General features: G+C 40.4%; 2 protein-coding genes across 3 annotated transcripts in view; one reads left to right on the plus strand and one right to left on the minus strand.

The window, feature by feature from the left end:
- LOC111863636 overlaps window positions 1-18721 on the plus strand; it is a 525149-nt gene that overhangs the window by 44018 nt on the left and 462410 nt on the right. The gene's annotated exons all lie outside the window — the stretch shown is intronic.
- LOC111863632 (cilia- and flagella-associated protein 53) overlaps window positions 3565-18721 on the minus strand; it is a 43306-nt gene continuing 28149 nt past the window's right edge. For both annotated transcript variants that reach the window (XM_023850126.2, XM_033751138.1), the window contains 5 exons: window positions 18130-18313; window positions 10311-10489; window positions 8732-8908; window positions 5290-5502; window positions 3565-3946 (listed from right to left, as the gene is read on the minus strand). In XM_023850126.2, the coding sequence (XP_023705894.1) occupies window positions 3737-3946; window positions 5290-5502; window positions 8732-8908; window positions 10311-10489; window positions 18130-18313 (963 nt within the window). In that variant the 3' untranslated portion in view covers window positions 3565-3736. The remainder of the gene's footprint in view (window positions 3947-5289; window positions 5503-8731; window positions 8909-10310; window positions 10490-18129; window positions 18314-18721) is intronic.

An 18721-nucleotide genomic window follows, 5' to 3' on the forward strand; every position in this document is an offset into this window, starting at 1 on the left:
AGCAATATTTTAAGAAGTCTCGAATTTAGACGAAGTCTTTGGAGCGACCCATGTCACATTTCAAGGATATAAATGCTGGTATTTTGAGTGTAGGGGTTTATGTAGGAGAGTTGCTTAAGAGTCATTGATTCCTGCGTACGAGGATTGTAAGAGGTTCGATTACGGCTCTGTGCTTGTCTCCACGAGGGAGCTATTTGCTCTTTTGCACATTTCATTGTCAGTACAGATTTACTATTCCTGTTCACTGTTTTTAGTTACTTTGATGAGTGAATATGTACGAAACATTCATTTATTTCTGATCGAGATGAAATTTGTACAGCGCACAAGTCTGAGTGGGTGACCTATGCCATATGCATCATCACTACCGTATTATTTTCATTAATAATAGCGGAACACGTTATGCTGAGCGCAGGCGCAAATCGTTTTTCTCTTTCTTTTCTATTTTTTACAATGACGTTCAACCTCCGCTTAGATTTTGTGTGCCTACTCTACACCTAATGGATCTGCGGTAGTATACGGTATATCGATTTTACGAAAGTCACGTTTTAGTACGTGTTACTACTTAGAGATGGCAGGTAGTAATGTAGGTGCCACTTCATATGCTGCGCCCTGCTGGAAAGTTACCGTGAACTTGTATCCTACTTAACAGAAGTGTCACCGCGTTACATCACTGTGCTTACAGCGCCTGCAAAGAATTCAGTATATATCTGGTTCAACACATACCTCTAACATTTAGTCCGACAGACTGAAGATCTTAACTTTTCCTGACACCTCAGGGGATTACTGGGGTGAAATCTTTCACTTTTCGAAAGTACATTCAATTTAGAAAACAAATGATTCGTTCTTTTATGTAGTTACATGATTGCTCATAATTTCCAAGGCTGAAAAGAGACATGTATTTAGTTTAAACTTCCAAGGGACAGCAACAGAAGTTATATTTGGTAATATTCTAAAACATCAAACATACCCTAAGAAAAGTATTACGACAGAACCGGTATTTCTGAGCGCGTCGTCTCTTTTATAGCATGCAAAAATTAAATAAACAATTATCTCCACATTTTGTTCTGCCTAATGTCTTCAGCACTGTCACGTAATCCTTTCTCCAGCAAAAAATACTTAATACGCGAAAGAACGAAACACTAAAACATAGAACCGACAGGTTTGTCTAGTGGTAACACTGTACTTCTTATCGAGAGATGCTTAGTTCGAATCTCTGCCGTGAGACCGCCTATCCTGATTTAGGTTTTTCATGTTTCTCCACAGCCCTTCAGGTAAATTCGGAGAGAGTACATGAATTAGAACACGACAAATTCCTTCCTAAGCCTTTCCAATTCATCATTCATCAGTCACCCTCTTATGCGACTCTTTATAGTTCAGATATTGACATCATCATGACATCTACAAAAAGGGATATCAAAACACATGAAACCAACTCAGTAGGGTGGTAGCCGGTCACCAGCAGACAATATGTAGGTTCCCAGCTCCAACCTTCGAGAAGCATACGGTAATCATCAATGTACTCGGTAAGTACTGTAGCTTTATGTTACATCTGCGCTCCTACTGTTTCAGGGGCTTTATTTATCCGTTAGTTATGGACAGCATGTCACTTTATCCACCCACACCTGTGGCCTCTTGCTTATAAACATTGAAGTATTACCTTTCTTACCTTCCATTATCTCTCTATTACAATTCCAAGGCCCACAGGAATTTAAATGGCAACATTAAGAAGGTTAATACCTAATCTGCGATACTTTTCTTTGGTTGTTTGGAGACGCTTCTTCAGTAGCGAGACTGTATGGCGTCAAATTGTAGGATAATAAAAAATGATGGTTTCAGAAGACTTTTAAGGAAGCGGTCGTGGCCCAGTCGAGACATCAAGTTGGACATTTACTTAGAGGGACTGAGAAAAAGGGTGAAAGTCCTGAGAATAGCCGGTGTCCCGGCAGAGACTCAAAACTGACACCTCCCGACTACAAGTATAAATCATTACCGCTAGACCGCTGTTCGATATTTGCGATTTAATAATATACCTTCTATGTCATCCAGTACGACATAGGTGGGCGGATAATATTAAAATGAATCCTAGAGATATACGGTGGGACGGTATGGATTGGATTGATCTGTTTCAGGATAAGGACCAGTGGAGGGCTCTTGTGAACCTTCGAGTTCTATAAAACACTGGGAATTTCTTGAGTAGCTGCACAATTGGCGACTTCTGGAGAAGGGCTCAGCTCCATGAGTGAGTGAGTTAGCCAGTGCGCACCTGGGCTCCTCTTTCTGGGAGGGAGCGGGAGGGGCGTGAAGCTAACCACTCACCTCCATCTAAACATGCCCTTGTCAATACGTCTTCTGAATGTTTTGGTTGAGCAAAAGGCCACCTAACAAATGGATCTTAGAGAGATCGGATGGGCTGGTATGGATGCGATAGATCTGGCTCAGGATAGGGACCAATGGAGGGCTCTTGTGAACACGGTAATGAACATTCGGCTTCCATAAAATGCTGGAAAATTCTTGAGTAGCTGCAGAATTGGCGGCTCCTCAAGAAGGGCTCAGCTCCATGAGTAAGTAAGTAAGTACAGGGCCACCTAACTGCTTGTATGCTTTATATAGTGACCTTCAACGTTTCAACTGAAAAGCTGTAATATTATGAACAGTTCAGACGAAGAAAGAAGCTTGATCTACATGGAACACGAAATGATTCGGCCAGTCGAAAATTCTTGCTTCTCCTAACGGCCGGTAAATTGTGCTATAAAAATCTCCCCTTTCACTAATACACACATCTGACACCAATTTTCAATCATATCTTCAGAAGGTTCATGAAAATTACAGCTATTTTTTTTAAAGTAATTAATTTATGTAATTTGATTCGTGAGAAAACTGAGAACAGATTAAATTCAGATAATTCGTGCTACCTTTCAGTTCAGAACTTATATCTTCTCGTCTGCATTCTAAAACCGTAAAGATTAAAGTATACAGAACTATACTTATTCCTGTAGTTCTGTATGGGCGTGAAACTTTAGTTCTGACTTTCAGGAAGGAAGATAGACTGAGGGTGTTTGAGAACAGGTTGTTGAGGAGAATATTTGGAGTGAAGAGAGATGAATTGACGGGAGGTTGGTGGAAACTACACAATGAGGAGCTCATAATGTGTACCTTCTCGAAGTGTACGTGTAATTAGAATGATCCAGTGAAGGAAGATGAGATAAGCAGTGTATGTAGGACGCATGGGAGATAATAGGAATTTTTACAGTGTTTTGTTAGGAATTGAGAAGAAAAACGATAACAAGGAAGATATAGACGTAGGTGGGAGGATGGTATTGAAATGGATACTAAAAGTATGGGATGGGGTGTTATGGACTGGATTAATCTGGTTCAATATAGGGAATGGTGAAGCGCTCTTGTGAGCACAGTAATGGAAATTTGAGTTCCATAAAATTTGGGGAAATTCTTGAGTAGCTGAGCAAAGTGCCTTCTCAAGAAGGAATCTACTCCAGTAATATAATTACTTGGCTTATTGTATTATTCTAATGTTATCAAAACACAGAGTATAAATATAATCTCCATATATATGTATTAATACAAATTAATATAAATCTTCAAAACCCACACAAATATACGAGTATATGGCTATATTGAAATTTACAAAATCCAAGTTAATTGTCTAGTTCAGTGACAGCACAGTGTGTTGATGCGTCAGAATGAAATTTAGCAGAAATCTATCCGCTGTGTTGCGACTTCAGCGCCTTTGTGTTCCACCTTCTTTGGCTTCAGGTACTGAGCATCTGCAAGGCCCGTCGAGACTAGCAGAAGCATCTATAATTCTCCAGAATGGGTGAGGCTCGATTTCTTCGCGCCTGCTCAGCAATTCTTTGATAAGGCGCTTGTAGCATTCTTCTTCCAGCAGACCCGCCTTCCAGTCTCGCTCTATCTCCTCCCTTTCTCGAGCCTAACGAAAAGTAAGACAAATATATAATGCATACACTGGGCAGATTATAGTATGACTTCCAAATATGTTGGTCCTCATATAACGAATGGAATGTACGTATATGAAGCCGTCAAGGAAACCGAAGTTGAACTAACCTTGAAGAAAGCAGTCTTCTGGGATTTGGCACCGTGTATATGTGGTGTTAACCGACGTTTCGGAGGAACGTATCGCCTCCATCTTCAGGGTAGAAGGAAAAATATAAGAAATCCGCAAGCGAAGAGACCGTGAGAACCGGTAAAAGCACCACATGTACACGGTGCCAAATCCCAGAAGACTGCTTTCTTCATAGTCACCGCCGTGAAAGCCTCAAATCTTACATTGAACTAACCTTGTTAATAGGACGTGAATGTTTAATAGCTTAACCTAAGTCTGCCACGAGACACGACTCTGAACCACTTTCATAATATCCCATCTCCCCATGAATCATCTTAATGTTATCCTCCCCTCTCTTTCTCAGTGTTCGAAGTGACCACTCTCCGAGGTCTTTCCTTGCCACATTCCTCTGTACACAGTTTTCTTGTTCCTTGATTCTAGCTATATGTTCGGCCCATCGTAACCTCCTTGATCTTTGTAGTATTCATAAAGTATATCATTACGAAATGGCCTGTGTAGCTTGGGGTACGCGGCAGCGTAGTTGGCCGAGGCACTATGCTACAAGCCGGAAGGTCGGGGGTACGAGTCCCGATTAGGTGGATCTTTTTCAATTTATCTAATCCTTCCAGCCGCATTATGGCTCTGGGGTCGACTCAGCCTCTAACAGAAATGAGTACCAGAAATCTTCTTCTTGGGGGGTAAAGGGCGGTCGGCGCATAAGGCTGACAACCTTACCGTCTTCTGTGAAACGAGTGTCTAGAAGTTGTGGGAGCCTCAACGTCTCACAACCCCATGGATCTCCACGGCCTGTTACAGAGATAACTCTACCTTTTATTTTACCTGTGTAGCTTAAGTGGTTTTTATTTTCCTATACTGTTTTATCCCTTTGCATGTCACTTAAATGGCGTGGCGTTTAATAAAGCAGGACTCGTTCTTGCCTGAATCTATGTGTTCTTTAAGAAAACTGTGGAAGTTATCTCTCCTATCATCTCGTGGTATACTGGCAAGTAATGACCTGAAGATGTAAGTAGAACCAACTCCTGAACATTGCTTATAGCACACACAACCTCAAACAGCAGACAGTGGCCAAAATAGTATTCAAAGAAGGACTCAGTCATTGTCACAATCCTCCAGGAAATCAATAAGAATATTATATGAACTTAAAGAAACAAAATGTCAGAATACACGAAAATCTTATTAGTCGCACGAACCTTGAGCATCTTGCTGTATTCGATTTGGTCCCTGAGGTCCTTAGCGTACTTCCGCTTCAGGAGTCTGATCTGATTATCGTGTTCAGCAGTTAACCGTGCGTTCTCCAGCCTCACCAACTCTTGCAACTTGAACTCCTCCTCTTCCTCCTTCTTCAGCTTCTCTGCCATCTCCTTTTGATGCTCCACCTGAACCTTTCTCCCCTGCAACACTTCCTGCAACAAGACTTACTTTTGCTTTCTTCTTTGTCGCACTGTTTTGCTGGAGGGTTAATTACGGTGGCGGTAGTCGAAAGAGTGAAGATAAATTGGATAATTTTTTGTTGCTGACTGCGAACCGGGAGACTAATTTTAAGAAACTTCTCAGAAGCCGAGACCATTAGAGACATGGTTCCTGCGTTTGGGGTTAGCGATATAGTAAGGTCAGCGCATTAAACGTACTTTCTGGGGTGTATGGGGTGTGATGTAGTGCACAAGGCCTCTCTCGTCCAACTATCACATGGTATATCCTGCTAGTACGAACGAGGCTCTGGCGACCGAGTGATGACGTAACAGCTGTACTTGGTGCACAGCCAAAATTTGGTTAGCGTGGATTTAAGTATGTATAGATCTTACATTCTGAAAATGATTTGCTGACTGCCGCGGATAACCAGTCTAGTTCAGCAGATTGCGACCTGTTGAACTAGTCAGTTTGTTTGTCTGTTACGGTTTTCATTATTATCCTTCTTTCTTTTAACTCGCTCTGAAACTAACTCCAAAGAGTCGAGTCCCTCTTCAGAAAGTAGCAGTGTCTCAACAATTCAAGAGTTTCTTAATATTTTTTGGAATATTGAGGCTTATTGCCGTGTTCACAAGAACCCGCCACTGATCCATATCCTGAGGGAGATAAATGCAGTCCACACGACCCCATCCTAATTCCCCATTTTTAATATTATCATCTCACCTACGAACTCACTCCCTCCCTCTGGGAAACATCATTTGTCATATTCAACAATGCCTCGTGGCGGCTTTTTTCTGCCTTACATAGAAAGGCAGTATCAGGATTCGAACTTGGGGCTTTTCCAGTTACGTGAAGCTGTCAGTGAATATCGTAATTCTAACTCTGAGCGTCTTTTCTGAACAATTTTCAGAGTGGTATGCAAAGGAGCAGGACACATATAGGGCAATTTTGATACTTCAGGAAAATATGGTTTTAGACGCGTGAACTGAATCCCTGAAAATGCTAACACAAGGCGACAGCCTTTTCGCAACCTGTAGCATATCAATACTCGCAAACACTGCTAGTTCCCTGTGTCTGAGAAGGTTTATGCTCATTCTGAATCGGTATTACATCATAACGAATTATATGTAACAGGCACAAGGTATGCTTAGCTTCTCCTCTGCAGGCACTTATTCATAGCAGGAGTATGCTGAATTTTGAAGTGATTATGCAGTGTTAAATGAGGATGATCTGACGACATTTATGGATTTCAAACAGGCCTCAACAAAATTATGACCAAGTTGTATGGATACAACGTTCAATTAAGCAGCCTATAATTTGCCTTTATTGGTGAAGTACATTTAATAATGTTATGAATCCCAGTAACAGTGAGTCATAATCTTGACCTTCCCAGAGTTTCAATAATTATATTACGAGTATTCGTTAATAAATACATATACATTTAATTATAAGTCTAGAAATTGCAAAAGTCGAAGGAAGCTGAACCAGGAACATGATGTGGTTCTCACGGAGGTGTGTATCACGAGTGTGGTGTTCGGCGATGTGCCGGCATGTAGGTTTGCAGATGGGTAACAACGTTTCGACCTAACCTTCTGCCTGCTTCTTGTAATTTCAAGCTGAAGGCTGCAGGTTCCTACGAAACGTTGGTATCTGTCAAAGAACGTGGCGTTACACCTCACAGAACTGTGAACAAGGCTATTAGAGATTAATTGGCTAGTTTTCTTAAAACTTCTGTCCGAAAATTATACCATCGGTAAAATTGCAGACTTTTTGCACATTTCCATCTCCCCATTTTAGCCTACCCCCTTATTTTGAAAAATAACAGAAAATGTTGTTAATAATTAATCGCCTACTTTCTTTTCATGTAACAAGGACGGCATAGGAGACAAAAAATTACACGGAGACACAAACCACAGACAGCCAGGTGATCATATAAGCCTCATAAAATTATTAATGGGGATACACATAGAGCAGGGTGAGCTCATAAGCCTAAAACTTGAAGCATAGGAAGCAAGGTCATCTCCTAAAAATACTTTTATTTTTCCAAACCGAGGAAATTATTCTAAAGATAGGCTTATGAGATCACCTTGCTGTCTGTGTGTCTGCTTGTGTATCTCCCCTGCCGTTACTAGACGACTGTTTGGGAAATACGTTCCCGCTGCAACAAATACACCCAAAACAATAGAAAAATAGCTGGACATGTTTTCTATGCCATTCGTGTCATAGCAGAAGAAAGCAGTCGGCTAGTTCTTCTCAGAACTTCTTGTTTTATTCAAAATAACTTTCCGGGGACAGGTCTCTGCCTGCGTCCTCAAGTAAAAGGCCTGCTCAATTGGACTCAATCGATAGAGTTAGTCCTTGTTTCCGAACCTATAATAAAAAGTGGCTCAACGAGTAATGCCCAAGAAGTCAATATCTGTGTTAATATATCATCGTTATTATATTTTAGATCTTGTGTATCATCGATAGGCTCCGTCATGGTACTCTGAACTCCTTACACAACAATATGAAAATGACTGTTATAGGATTTATGTGATAGAAACTACAGTAGCAATATAGGGAACTGCAGGTTTGTAAAAGTGTGTAATTTTTATTATGAAGAAAGCAGTCTTCTGGGATTTGGCACCGTGTATATGTGGTGTTAACCGACGTTTCGGAGGAACGTATCGCGTCCATCTTCAGGGTAGAAGGAAAAATATAAGAAATCTGCAAAGCGAAGAGACCGTGAGAACCGGTAAAAGCAGACAGACTTCTTATATTTTTTCTTCTACCCTGAAGATGGAGGCGATACGTTCCTCCGAAACGTCGGTTAACACCACATATACACGGTGCCAAATCCCAGAAGACTGCTTTCTTCATAGTCACCGCCGTGAAAGCCTCAAATCTTACAATTTTTATTATATTAGTAAAATGGAAAGTAACAGAATGGCCACCCCGCAAATGACTTGTCGTGTTGAAGTTAACTGGAAAATCCTTGTAAACTGACGTGTGTAATATATAGGGATGCAGATACGTTTATAACTAATGCGGAAGGTGTTAAAACTTTCCATGTCTAAGCCTTCTTAACCCTGAAATACGCCACGTAAACTTCGAGTGTTGTTAAAAACTTGTTGCATGATGAAAATCCATATTTTGTACTTAACTCTGAAAGTATTAAGGAGCCAATCTGAGAAGTACTGTGTGCAATAAGGTAGGCTTTATTTTAACAGTTTCAAACTAACTTACATCCTTGAGTTTCTGGCGGGCCGCTTCAAGTCTCGCCAGTTTCTCCTTTCTCTCTGCCTCTATTTTATTTCTCTCCTGTTGCAGAATTTTCTCTAGTTCTGCTTCTTCAGCTGCTCTCTGTCTTCGTAGCTGTGCTACGCTGTCGCGATACAAATTCCATTCTCGCTTCTGGGCTTCCTGGAAGCACAGAATTGATCGATGAATGCTTCAAATACGAGAATATTATTATATTATTTTTATAGTTACCTTAACTGTATGTGAACATAAATTAGGGTCTAAGCTAACGCTGAGAGGGTAGGACCCGAAGTTTCAACATCGCTAACTCCAAAATTTGCCACCGTCCATTATCCTTCTAACTTGTTGTCACTCTTCCAACCGGGTTGTTCTAACATCTTTTGTACAAATTTGTACAAGTTTTCATTGTGTTACGATCATAACCACTTACGAAGCCCATCGTGCCTTCTTTAATTTCACTACCCTAACAATTTATGAACAATGGACGACACCCCGTGTGAGGTGAAACAAAATGCACGAAAATAACGGGGGTATAATAGAAACTTTAAGGATTTTATATGGTTTTACCTTGAAAAGAGGACTACATCGTATGATTTTAACACGGACTAAGACAGTGTACATAGGCCGCGCCATAGCTCAAGCGGTTAGTTGCTGGCTTCCCACCAAGGCGGTCCGGGTTCGATCCCGGGGTCTGGTCAAGTGGGATTTGTGGTGAACAAAGTGGCGCTGGGAAGGTTTTCTCCGAATACTTCGGTTTCCCCTGCCAATCTTCATTGCAGCAATTGCTCCACAATCACCCTCACCTATCATCTGGGGCCGGTACAAGAGGACAAAAGTGGTCGCAGTACAAGGGACTTAGTCCCACCCCACTAGCAATAAAAAATAAGACAGTGTAGCAGTTTTAATAACATTTAATAAAATATCTGTAACATACCAAGACACCTGAAGATGGCCGTTTGGGGCCGAAACGTGTGGTGTCAAAGTGTATAATGTTAAACTAAAATTAAAATTAAGTAGTGAATAAACAAATGTTGCAATAGTGAGGGGCGATAAATACATGGACGTTAAGATAAGTAAATAAATTTAATTTATCGAAATGGGGGCTTCACATCGTATTGGATGATTCAGTTATTGTTTCACATATCCTAAACTTCAGCCTATAGGCACAACGAGATAAAAATATAAATTAGGATTCGAAAGAATTTTAAAGTGAAATCGGATTAAAATATTTCGACCTAAGATGGATAATGTAAGTGGGAAACTTAATGAGAAAACATATCTTTTATGCATGTCACCTATTGTTGCTAGGCAGGTGGAATTATGCTAGTCTGTTGATATGTATCGGATACGGAGAACAAGGAATGAATTCTGGTGGGAAGACTTGTTCGAAAGCTGTCATTCTGAGGACAGAAGGAGGGTACGTTAGTAAATATTCTGAATTAATAATTATTTGATACCCCTTCAAAATTCTGAGCTACGCGGTTTTAAAGATAGGGTTAAATAATGTTTAAAATTATTTCAGTGATTACAAATTCTTATAATCATAAAAATTTGCGCTCCTCACTCTGTACTCTTTCCTGGACGCTAGTTCCTTTTCAAGTTCGTCTTGCGCCACTTGGCAGAACGTCTCTTCCAGAATTTCTTCTTCCTTAGCCATACTGTTCAGAAAATCTTCACGTCTCCTTATCTGTTCCATCAGGTCATTGTACATCTTCTCTCTGGCCTTAATCTTGTTTTCGAGTGCTGAAATACATATAAAACAAATCTTTGTAAACTGATTCGTAACAATCCACATAATTAACAGTTCTAACTTCACTTATATTTTTACCATAAATCACAGTTTTCCAACAGGTGTTCCGCGACACACTGGTGGGACACGAAGGGTCTGCAGATATGCCGCGGGAGTTTGGGGGAAGGTTGAAAAGAGGTGACTAAAATTGAGGTATAAAAAATCGTCGAAATCTAGGAACAACATTACTCTTAAGAGTAGCACAATGATTAGAATTTTAGTTATTGAACATTTAAACACATTCTTATTACTCGTCTATTTATTGCTAAAATCTATCCTTAAAAAACTGGTGTACCTTGATAATTTTAACACCTAGTTCGGTGTGCCGTGAGTTGAAGAATTTGGAAACTGCCATGAATAGTATATTGCACTGGAGGGCTAGAAGAGTAACCTAAACTGAAACTGTTGGGAAAATACTCAAACAGCTTGCAATGTACACGAAAGTGATCAAGAAAATGCGAATTATAATTCAGTGATGTCAGTGATTAGCAGGACAGACATTATAGAATGATTTGACTGCACCGTCCCGTGTGAATAAAATATATATATATGATGCATTTACATGTTTCGGTCAATTAATGACCATCTTCAGAAGGCAAGTAACAACACGTTGAGGAATCAATCATAGTACATCATTGTCCAAAATTTTATTTAATTATTTCAATTAAGTTAAAATGTTAATAAAATTCTTAATATTTAAAATCCCACGTGTCTTCATGCCTCTACTATCAACGGGAGATTGGGACAAATTGCCGTCCTTTGAGGTCCGGGCAGTGTTTTTTCCCTCTTTATATTGTTGGTTAAGCGTCTCTGTTTGTTGTTAAGCTATTAGTCCTTTCGTTGTTTGTTGAGGCACATTTGATTCACACTGGTCGTGTATAATATTGACTAGTGTGACGGACCACAATGAATAAAGTTAAACTTGTTGAGGACAGGATATGTCTTATAATTTCATAGAACATACTTCTCTAACTAATTAATAACGCGATGGGACAGCGTCCACCTTGAGAATTTAACAAGTCTCTCAGCTGCTTAAGAAGTCCTATGCAGTTTGTAAGACCCGAAGATGCCGAGATTCCACCACTAGTCCCTACCTTGTGTCGGATGAATTAAGTCCACACTGTTATATCATCTGTCCTTATCATTACATTCCCATCTTCCCCTAGGTCTCCGAGTGCCCCCTTCGCTTCCGGTTTTCCGTATAAAAATTTATAATACACTTTGCGTTTCACCCATACTTGGCACGCGCTGTTCCTGTATCAGCTTTCTTAATTCAATCTACCTGAAAGTGTTAGCTGGAAATAACTGATTATGAAGCTCATGACTGTGTAATTTCTATTTTTGTGCTGTTTGTTCCTTGTAGGTCCATTAAGTTCCTCGTCTTTCCGTTCTTGACAGCCTAAATCTGATTCCCACTTGGGAGCTAACATAGTCTGACGACGCTCATGGGGAGGGATGCACTGAATATGTCTCTCGTGCTTATAAAACACTTCACCATTGAATTTCGTGCCAGCTACAACCTATCATTGCTTTGCACTTATCCTGTCTGCACGTAGTTGCTAAGAACGAACCCCTTAGTACGCCAACATTATAAATATAAGATTTTGAGGTCTTCACGGCGGTTACTATGAAGAATGCCGTCTTCTGGCGTGTGGCGCCGTGTAGACCTTGTGTGAAACGACGTTTCGGAGGAACGTATCGCCTCCATTTCCAGGGTAGAAAAATCCGCGAACTAGGAACGAACTTGAGAAGGTGTCTGCAGCTACCTGTTCACGCTGCTTCCTCGCTCGCAGACTTTCTACCCTGGAGATGGAGGCGATACCTTCCTCCGAAACGTCGGTTCACACAAGGTCTACACGGCGCCAAATCCCAGGAGACGGCATTCTTCAACATTATAAATTACTATATATTAATGGAAAACTTAAGCAGATATCCGAAAGAGGGATTATGAAACGTCTGTTTCAGAAGTTGCGGGAGAATCACTCGCAAATAACTTGAAGTGTCACATATCATCTGGATACGAACGTGTGCAGTGAAATTATTTATTTGTCCAACAATCCTTTATCGCAGTCAAATAAAATATAACTGATCAGGTTTGTTCATTGTTATGTGTTAAATGCATATTATTTATCCGTTTCGGATAGGCGAGGAGGAAGTTTATATTGCAATCGTTGTACCACTTCTTGCAAGCCAGCGTCTTTTCCAGTGCTCACACTTACGTCATTGTCACTACAATTTACATGTCTCATTCTTGAACCAAGAAGTAAACCGAAGTTTAAGTGTATATCGAAGGAATTCAGCAAGACCTGACGCAGTTCAGAAGAAGACGTCCTAGATCATTGATCTAGTAAAGGAATTACAAGATTTGAGGTTTTCACGGCGGTGACTATGAAGCGGACAGTCTTCTGGAATGTGGCGCCATGTAGATATTGTGTTAACCGACGTTTCGGAGGAACGTATAGCCTCCATCTTCAGGGTAAGAAAGGAATAAAATCCGCGAGAGAGCAACCAGCGTGATTATGTGCTAACAGAGTAGTTAACACAATATCTACACGGCGCCATAACCCAGAAGACTGTTTTCTTCATAGTAAAGTAACTGTTTTCTCTTCCTATAATTATTACATATTCTTTCATTATGCTTCTGCAACCATGCCCAGTAGATAACACTGGGGTTTAAGGGACATTCCCTTCATGTTCCCCTTTCGTGAATGTACACCCTTCCAGTCGCGTTACTGACAGCGCTACTCTTCCTCGTACCTCAGTTCTCTTATTGTAACGCAGTTTTATTCCAATGAATCTGAAATACTGAGGTTATTCTTTTTCCTTTGGCGCTACAGCCCCAATTTGGGCCTTAGCCTACCTCCATGAAACTCTACGTTTCATTTCGGTTTACTAGATTTTAGACATTCTGTAGGACTCCTTGGGCGGGTGATCAGCTCGTCGCAAGCCTCTACCTGTACATAAAGACACAAAAACGCGCACACACACACACACACACAAACACTGAACATCTATGCCCTGAGTTGGATTCGAACTCACGATCCGGGCTTCTGAGCGACAGAAGACAGTGCATTCCTTAGACCGCTCGTCTGCCATGACCGGCGATGTTATTTTAGCTGATGATAATACTGAAATAATATAAAGAATGTAATTATTGGGAATGCCACGAGAAATTCCACTACGTCTGACACAGTAAAGAAATAATTGTTCATATCTGGTTACCTTGCGGAAGCCGGATATTGAATATTCTTATCCTTTCACAAGATAACACCGTAACTACCTTCCTTCCTTCTTCACTGCTGCAGGTACAGAATTTCATATGCTAGGAGTCTGAATTTATTCGGATTACTGATTCTGACCTAACGTTTATATGAAGTAATATATGTTGAAGTCGATTCTCCTATTTCTTGCAGAATAGGTCTATTTACAGCTATGCTCAGAGATCGGATATTTTGAGAGTATTTCCATGGTTTTCGGACAAATTACGGTATAACACGGCTTCCTCTCAAAATTAATAATCATCGTACAATTTCACAATCGATGCTACCTAATGTCAGGAGTTGATATAGAATCTCAAATAGATAGGAAACTGAACAAAATATAGGGAATCTTAACTTAAAACAAATATTTGTATTAAACCTTTGGTACCCTAATTTAGAGTAATTAAACTTGCTACTGTATCAAGAATAAGAAAGCACTAGATAAAAGCAAAATATTCTACGGGATATAATGGAGGCGAATAGGGAGAATGGACGTAAATCTCCACAGATTCATAACCTCGACTTTTTGATGGAGCTGGGGAGTCAGCTTCATGCTCCTATCATTTTACACTCCTAGGAAAGACCCCCCCCCCCGGTCCTCATTGGATAGAAGACTAGTTGGGCCTCAAAGCTGTTTGAACATGTCGAAGAGGAGAGTCCCTGTCAGTACTGGGAATCGAACCCTGGCTATCCAGCCCATATCCAATCAACTGACTCTGCCATCTTGGCTCACAACGTAATATAACAGACGTACGTAGATGTTCGCATGCGTCGCCGAGACTCATGATTTTCCTCAGTATTGCTTCCCTTAACATAGGCCTAAATTTAGTATTCGGTAAGATGGCTTAAGTGCATTTTTCGCTATCCTTATATATATACAGGGTGATTCAGAAAGATGGACACAATTTCAATTGGCTATATTTCCTGAATTATATGTTGCATTTGAATTCTGTAAAGTACATTTGATTATACATTTACGGAAGTTTATAGATGTTCAATGTGCCCCTCTCCGGCTGCACGGATAACATCAAGACGGTAGCTGAATTTATCCCACGTTCTCCGATACACGCGATCGGCCCGGGCTTTTATCCTTACACAGAGAGCCAGTTTCATCAAATTGTTTATTCCAACGATAAATGCTCTTCCTTGTTGGAGGTTGGATGTTAAACTTACGATGAAATGCAGGCTGCACCGCAGTCATATACAGTCACCTGTCCGGGGTTCCGTGACAAATAGTAACAGGATCTGAATTGGCGAATCGATATTTTGACCACTTATAGGTCGTAACTGCAACAGTTATAACAATGTAAGGATTACTGTAATTATAAGACTTAAATAAAGTCTTCTATTTCTGCTTGCACTAGTCGTTGCTAGGTAACAGATTTCAACTGTGGCTAAGCCTTGACAGTGTTTTTACTATCCGTTTCCTGTAAACGGATTTTACACAGGATCTATAGAAGTCTCGCTTAATCACTCACTTCCAATATCACTGTACTCCAGCACACATGAAATCTGCAACTTACCCATTAAGTCTTCACAGGCCGGCTTCTAATTCTTCTTCAACTACGATCGTCCGTGGCTGACTTCAACTCCTCAGTAAATTCTGTCAACCGCGTTGTAGCGCCGAGTGTCATCAAGATAATTCCTCGGCACGGACCACGCACAGAAAATATATGTCACGTGTTCGCTATCATGCAAATCCATTTGCGCGCTAGCTGGACCCACAGAAATCACACTGCATGACCGCCACCCAGCCAGCTCTTCTGCAAGCTGACCGCTGCCTATCAACGAGCTAAAACTTTCTTCCTATTGTTGTGTGCGCGTACCATGGGGTGTTTATCAAGCCGTTGCATAGCAATGCTTTCAGAAAATCCGTTGCCCATCACAGTGACCGCACGGTGTAAGACATGAACCGTCCTCGCCAGCTCGAACACTGGGGTCTTGAGTTTGAATCCCTGTCGATGGATGTCTGTGTATGTTTATTCTCTTTGTGTTGTTCTGTGTGTAGGTAGTGGCCTTACGAGTGGCTTGTCTCGCGGCCAAGGAGCCATATCGACTAGGCATGGATTAAGAAAATAAAAAAAGCGTCCAAGATCCACAAGGACTGTAGAGCCATGGATGGATATGTGGGAGAATAGATATGTCGAACGTTATTAAGGGCTTAAAATCTAGTCCTTGTATAATTAAAAATATAAGCACAGTATCCAGGCCTTAAGTCAGAAATAACGACGTCTGACCGGTAGAGTAAGTAAAGATATCCCTGTACCAGGCCGTGAAGGCCCATAGGGTTGTGAGAAGTTGAGGGTCCCACATTATCTAGACATTCGGCTCCAAGATGGCGGTAAGGTTGTCAGCCTTACGCTCCGGCCGCGCTTTACTCCCCAGGAAAATTATTTAATTAATTCCTGGTACTCATTTCTGTTAGAGGCTGAGTGAACCCCAGGGCCATAGTGCGGCTAGAAGGATTAGGTCAATTGAAAAATTCAATGACTTCATCGGGACTTGAACCCGCGACCTTCCGGCTTGTAGCATAGCCCCTCAACCAGATTTATATTCTTCGCAGCAATTATATTCAAGACTTTATTACCGAACAACAAAAACATACAGTTACACGTAAATTTTCTGCATGTTACAAACGCACAGGTTTTACATTGACTGAAATACTATACTTGTAATAAAATCAGGCAAGGAATAGAAATCAGCAAAGAGTTAGGTAGGTTTAAGGGGACATTTTAGGGCCTGTATGAAAGGTGGATTATATTTAAAGTAGCTCTTACACAATAAAATATGTAAATTAATACACGAGGTTGCACTTCATTCCATTTCAATGATTTTAATCACGGGTCACATTGCTTGTTGGAACTACACACATCTAGAGGGGAACTGCATGTATAGATCCAAATATTCTTGACCTCTGCATTAGTTGACATGTATTTACGAGTATATAAACTTCTAAAATCGCGAAGCAAAAATATAATCAAATTTGAATTATATTTGCAATTTTCTCAGCTCTTATTAACTCGATTATTCCAGTTCTTCATGCTCTTCTTGAGACTTTAATAATCACTCAACTGAACAAGATATTTCCCGTTTTATATAAGCCGAAATTTCATTAATTCCACTACAGGATCCTACCCTTTCTCTCTCTCCCCCACGGCCCCCCCATGGCTTTGGACCTTGGCCGCATTTTCAGTTTCTTAATCCTATACACAGTAGGTAGGACACCGTGGGCTGGGGATCAGCTTCTCGCAATGCCGCTACCTACACATAACAAAACAAGCACAGAATAAACGCAAAGAGAAATCCATGCCTCGAGTGGGATTCCAACCCACGATCCCAGTGTTTAAGCGGCGAAAACTCTTCTTACTCGTACCTTAGACCGCGCGGCCACTGTGATCGGCAAGACCCTTCTCTTAGTCAAATTCATGCCATATTTTCGAAAATATTTCTTTATTATCCATTTTAATGTTATCGTGCAATGAATTTTCTCAGGCTTCCATCTGGTTTATTCCTGCAATATTCTGTCACCGTAGTTTTGTACACATCCCTAGTTTCCCCTTGCAGGTTACATAGTCCTCACATACTTGGTTCATCATGTTGAGATTACATCCGTCTCTCGTAAGAATCACCAGCCTTTGTTAATTCATTTTCCTAGGTTCAAATATAAATTTCAGCGGTTTTGATTTTAGGTACTGTTAACGCATTTCTTCAGAATGAAGCACGAAATTTCACATTAATCCAAACAAGGTCTTCACATTGTCGTTTCATGCATGTTTATCCTCAAATTTCGAGATAAGGCATGAGCAGGATAGAAATTGTCATATTTCTTGTAAAAGGATTCTCCTTTGAACATGCCACTTAAAACGAATTAATGCCTGTTTTCTTTTTTGTTGTAATATGATGCATAATATTTATATATAAATCGTGTAAATATTTGGTCGAAAAAGTGCTTACATACTGTCCTATTGGATATAATTAGCCAGCGATTTTCGACCACTGTGTTGCCTGCCTCTGAAAATCACACTTTAGCGTCTAAAATAAATGCTCATCTAGAACAGTGAAGAATAAAATCTCTCAAGGATATTGTTTCGAAAATATGAGCAATTCGATCCCCCCCCCACTAACTTTATCATAGCAACAACAATAGATTTTTATTTATTGTAAGTGCAAAGTAAGTGTTACCGGTTATTCTCTCGATCAGTGTGTGTGCGTGTCTCTCTCTCTCTCTCTCTCTCTCCCTCTCCGTCTGTAGCTTTTCAGACAACACATGTACAGTATGCATGACAACGGTGTTTTATTCATCGAAACCGCTAATCATTGAAGATTTAACTTACCGGTCATTTTTTCTTCCCTTATTTCTTCTTCAATTTTCTCTTTCATCATCTCTTCCTCATCCTTGATCCTCTGACGTTCCTCCAAAATTTGTGCCTCGATTGACTTCCGCTGCAGTAACAAAACCTCAGCAACTTCCTTATCCCTCTCGAATTTCTTCCGCGCCTCTTCAATTTCTCTAGCAACCTGAAAACATTTCAAATATAAATTATTTCTTCGATTTAATTGAAGTTTATAATACTATACTGTGAATTATCTGCTGTTTTTATAAAATATTTCAACACAGAAACTTTGTTTAAGATTATCCATCCTGTTGAATAATGTACAGCAAATTGTTATAAAACGCCTTCGTCTGAAAACCTTGCAAATATTTTAACCTCATGAAGCCCTCTGAACAATCTGGCGAAGGCTGTCAGCAGAATAACTGCGCCAAATTGTACAATAATATATATGTGTTGTCCGACGGCGAAACATAATAGCAGGTTCTCATTGTGATTGGATACACACCACGCATAATGACAAAGTCGTAATTGTCCTTCTTTTGGCAAGTGTAGAATTACTTAATGAGTTCTAACAAAACTTGCTCTTAGAGAC

The sequence above is a fragment of the Cryptotermes secundus genome, unplaced genomic scaffold, assembly GCF_002891405.2.
Source record: "Cryptotermes secundus unplaced genomic scaffold, Csec_1.0 scaffold99, whole genome shotgun sequence".
In the NCBI taxonomy this organism is placed as follows: Eukaryota; Metazoa; Arthropoda; class Insecta; order Blattodea; family Kalotermitidae; genus Cryptotermes; species Cryptotermes secundus.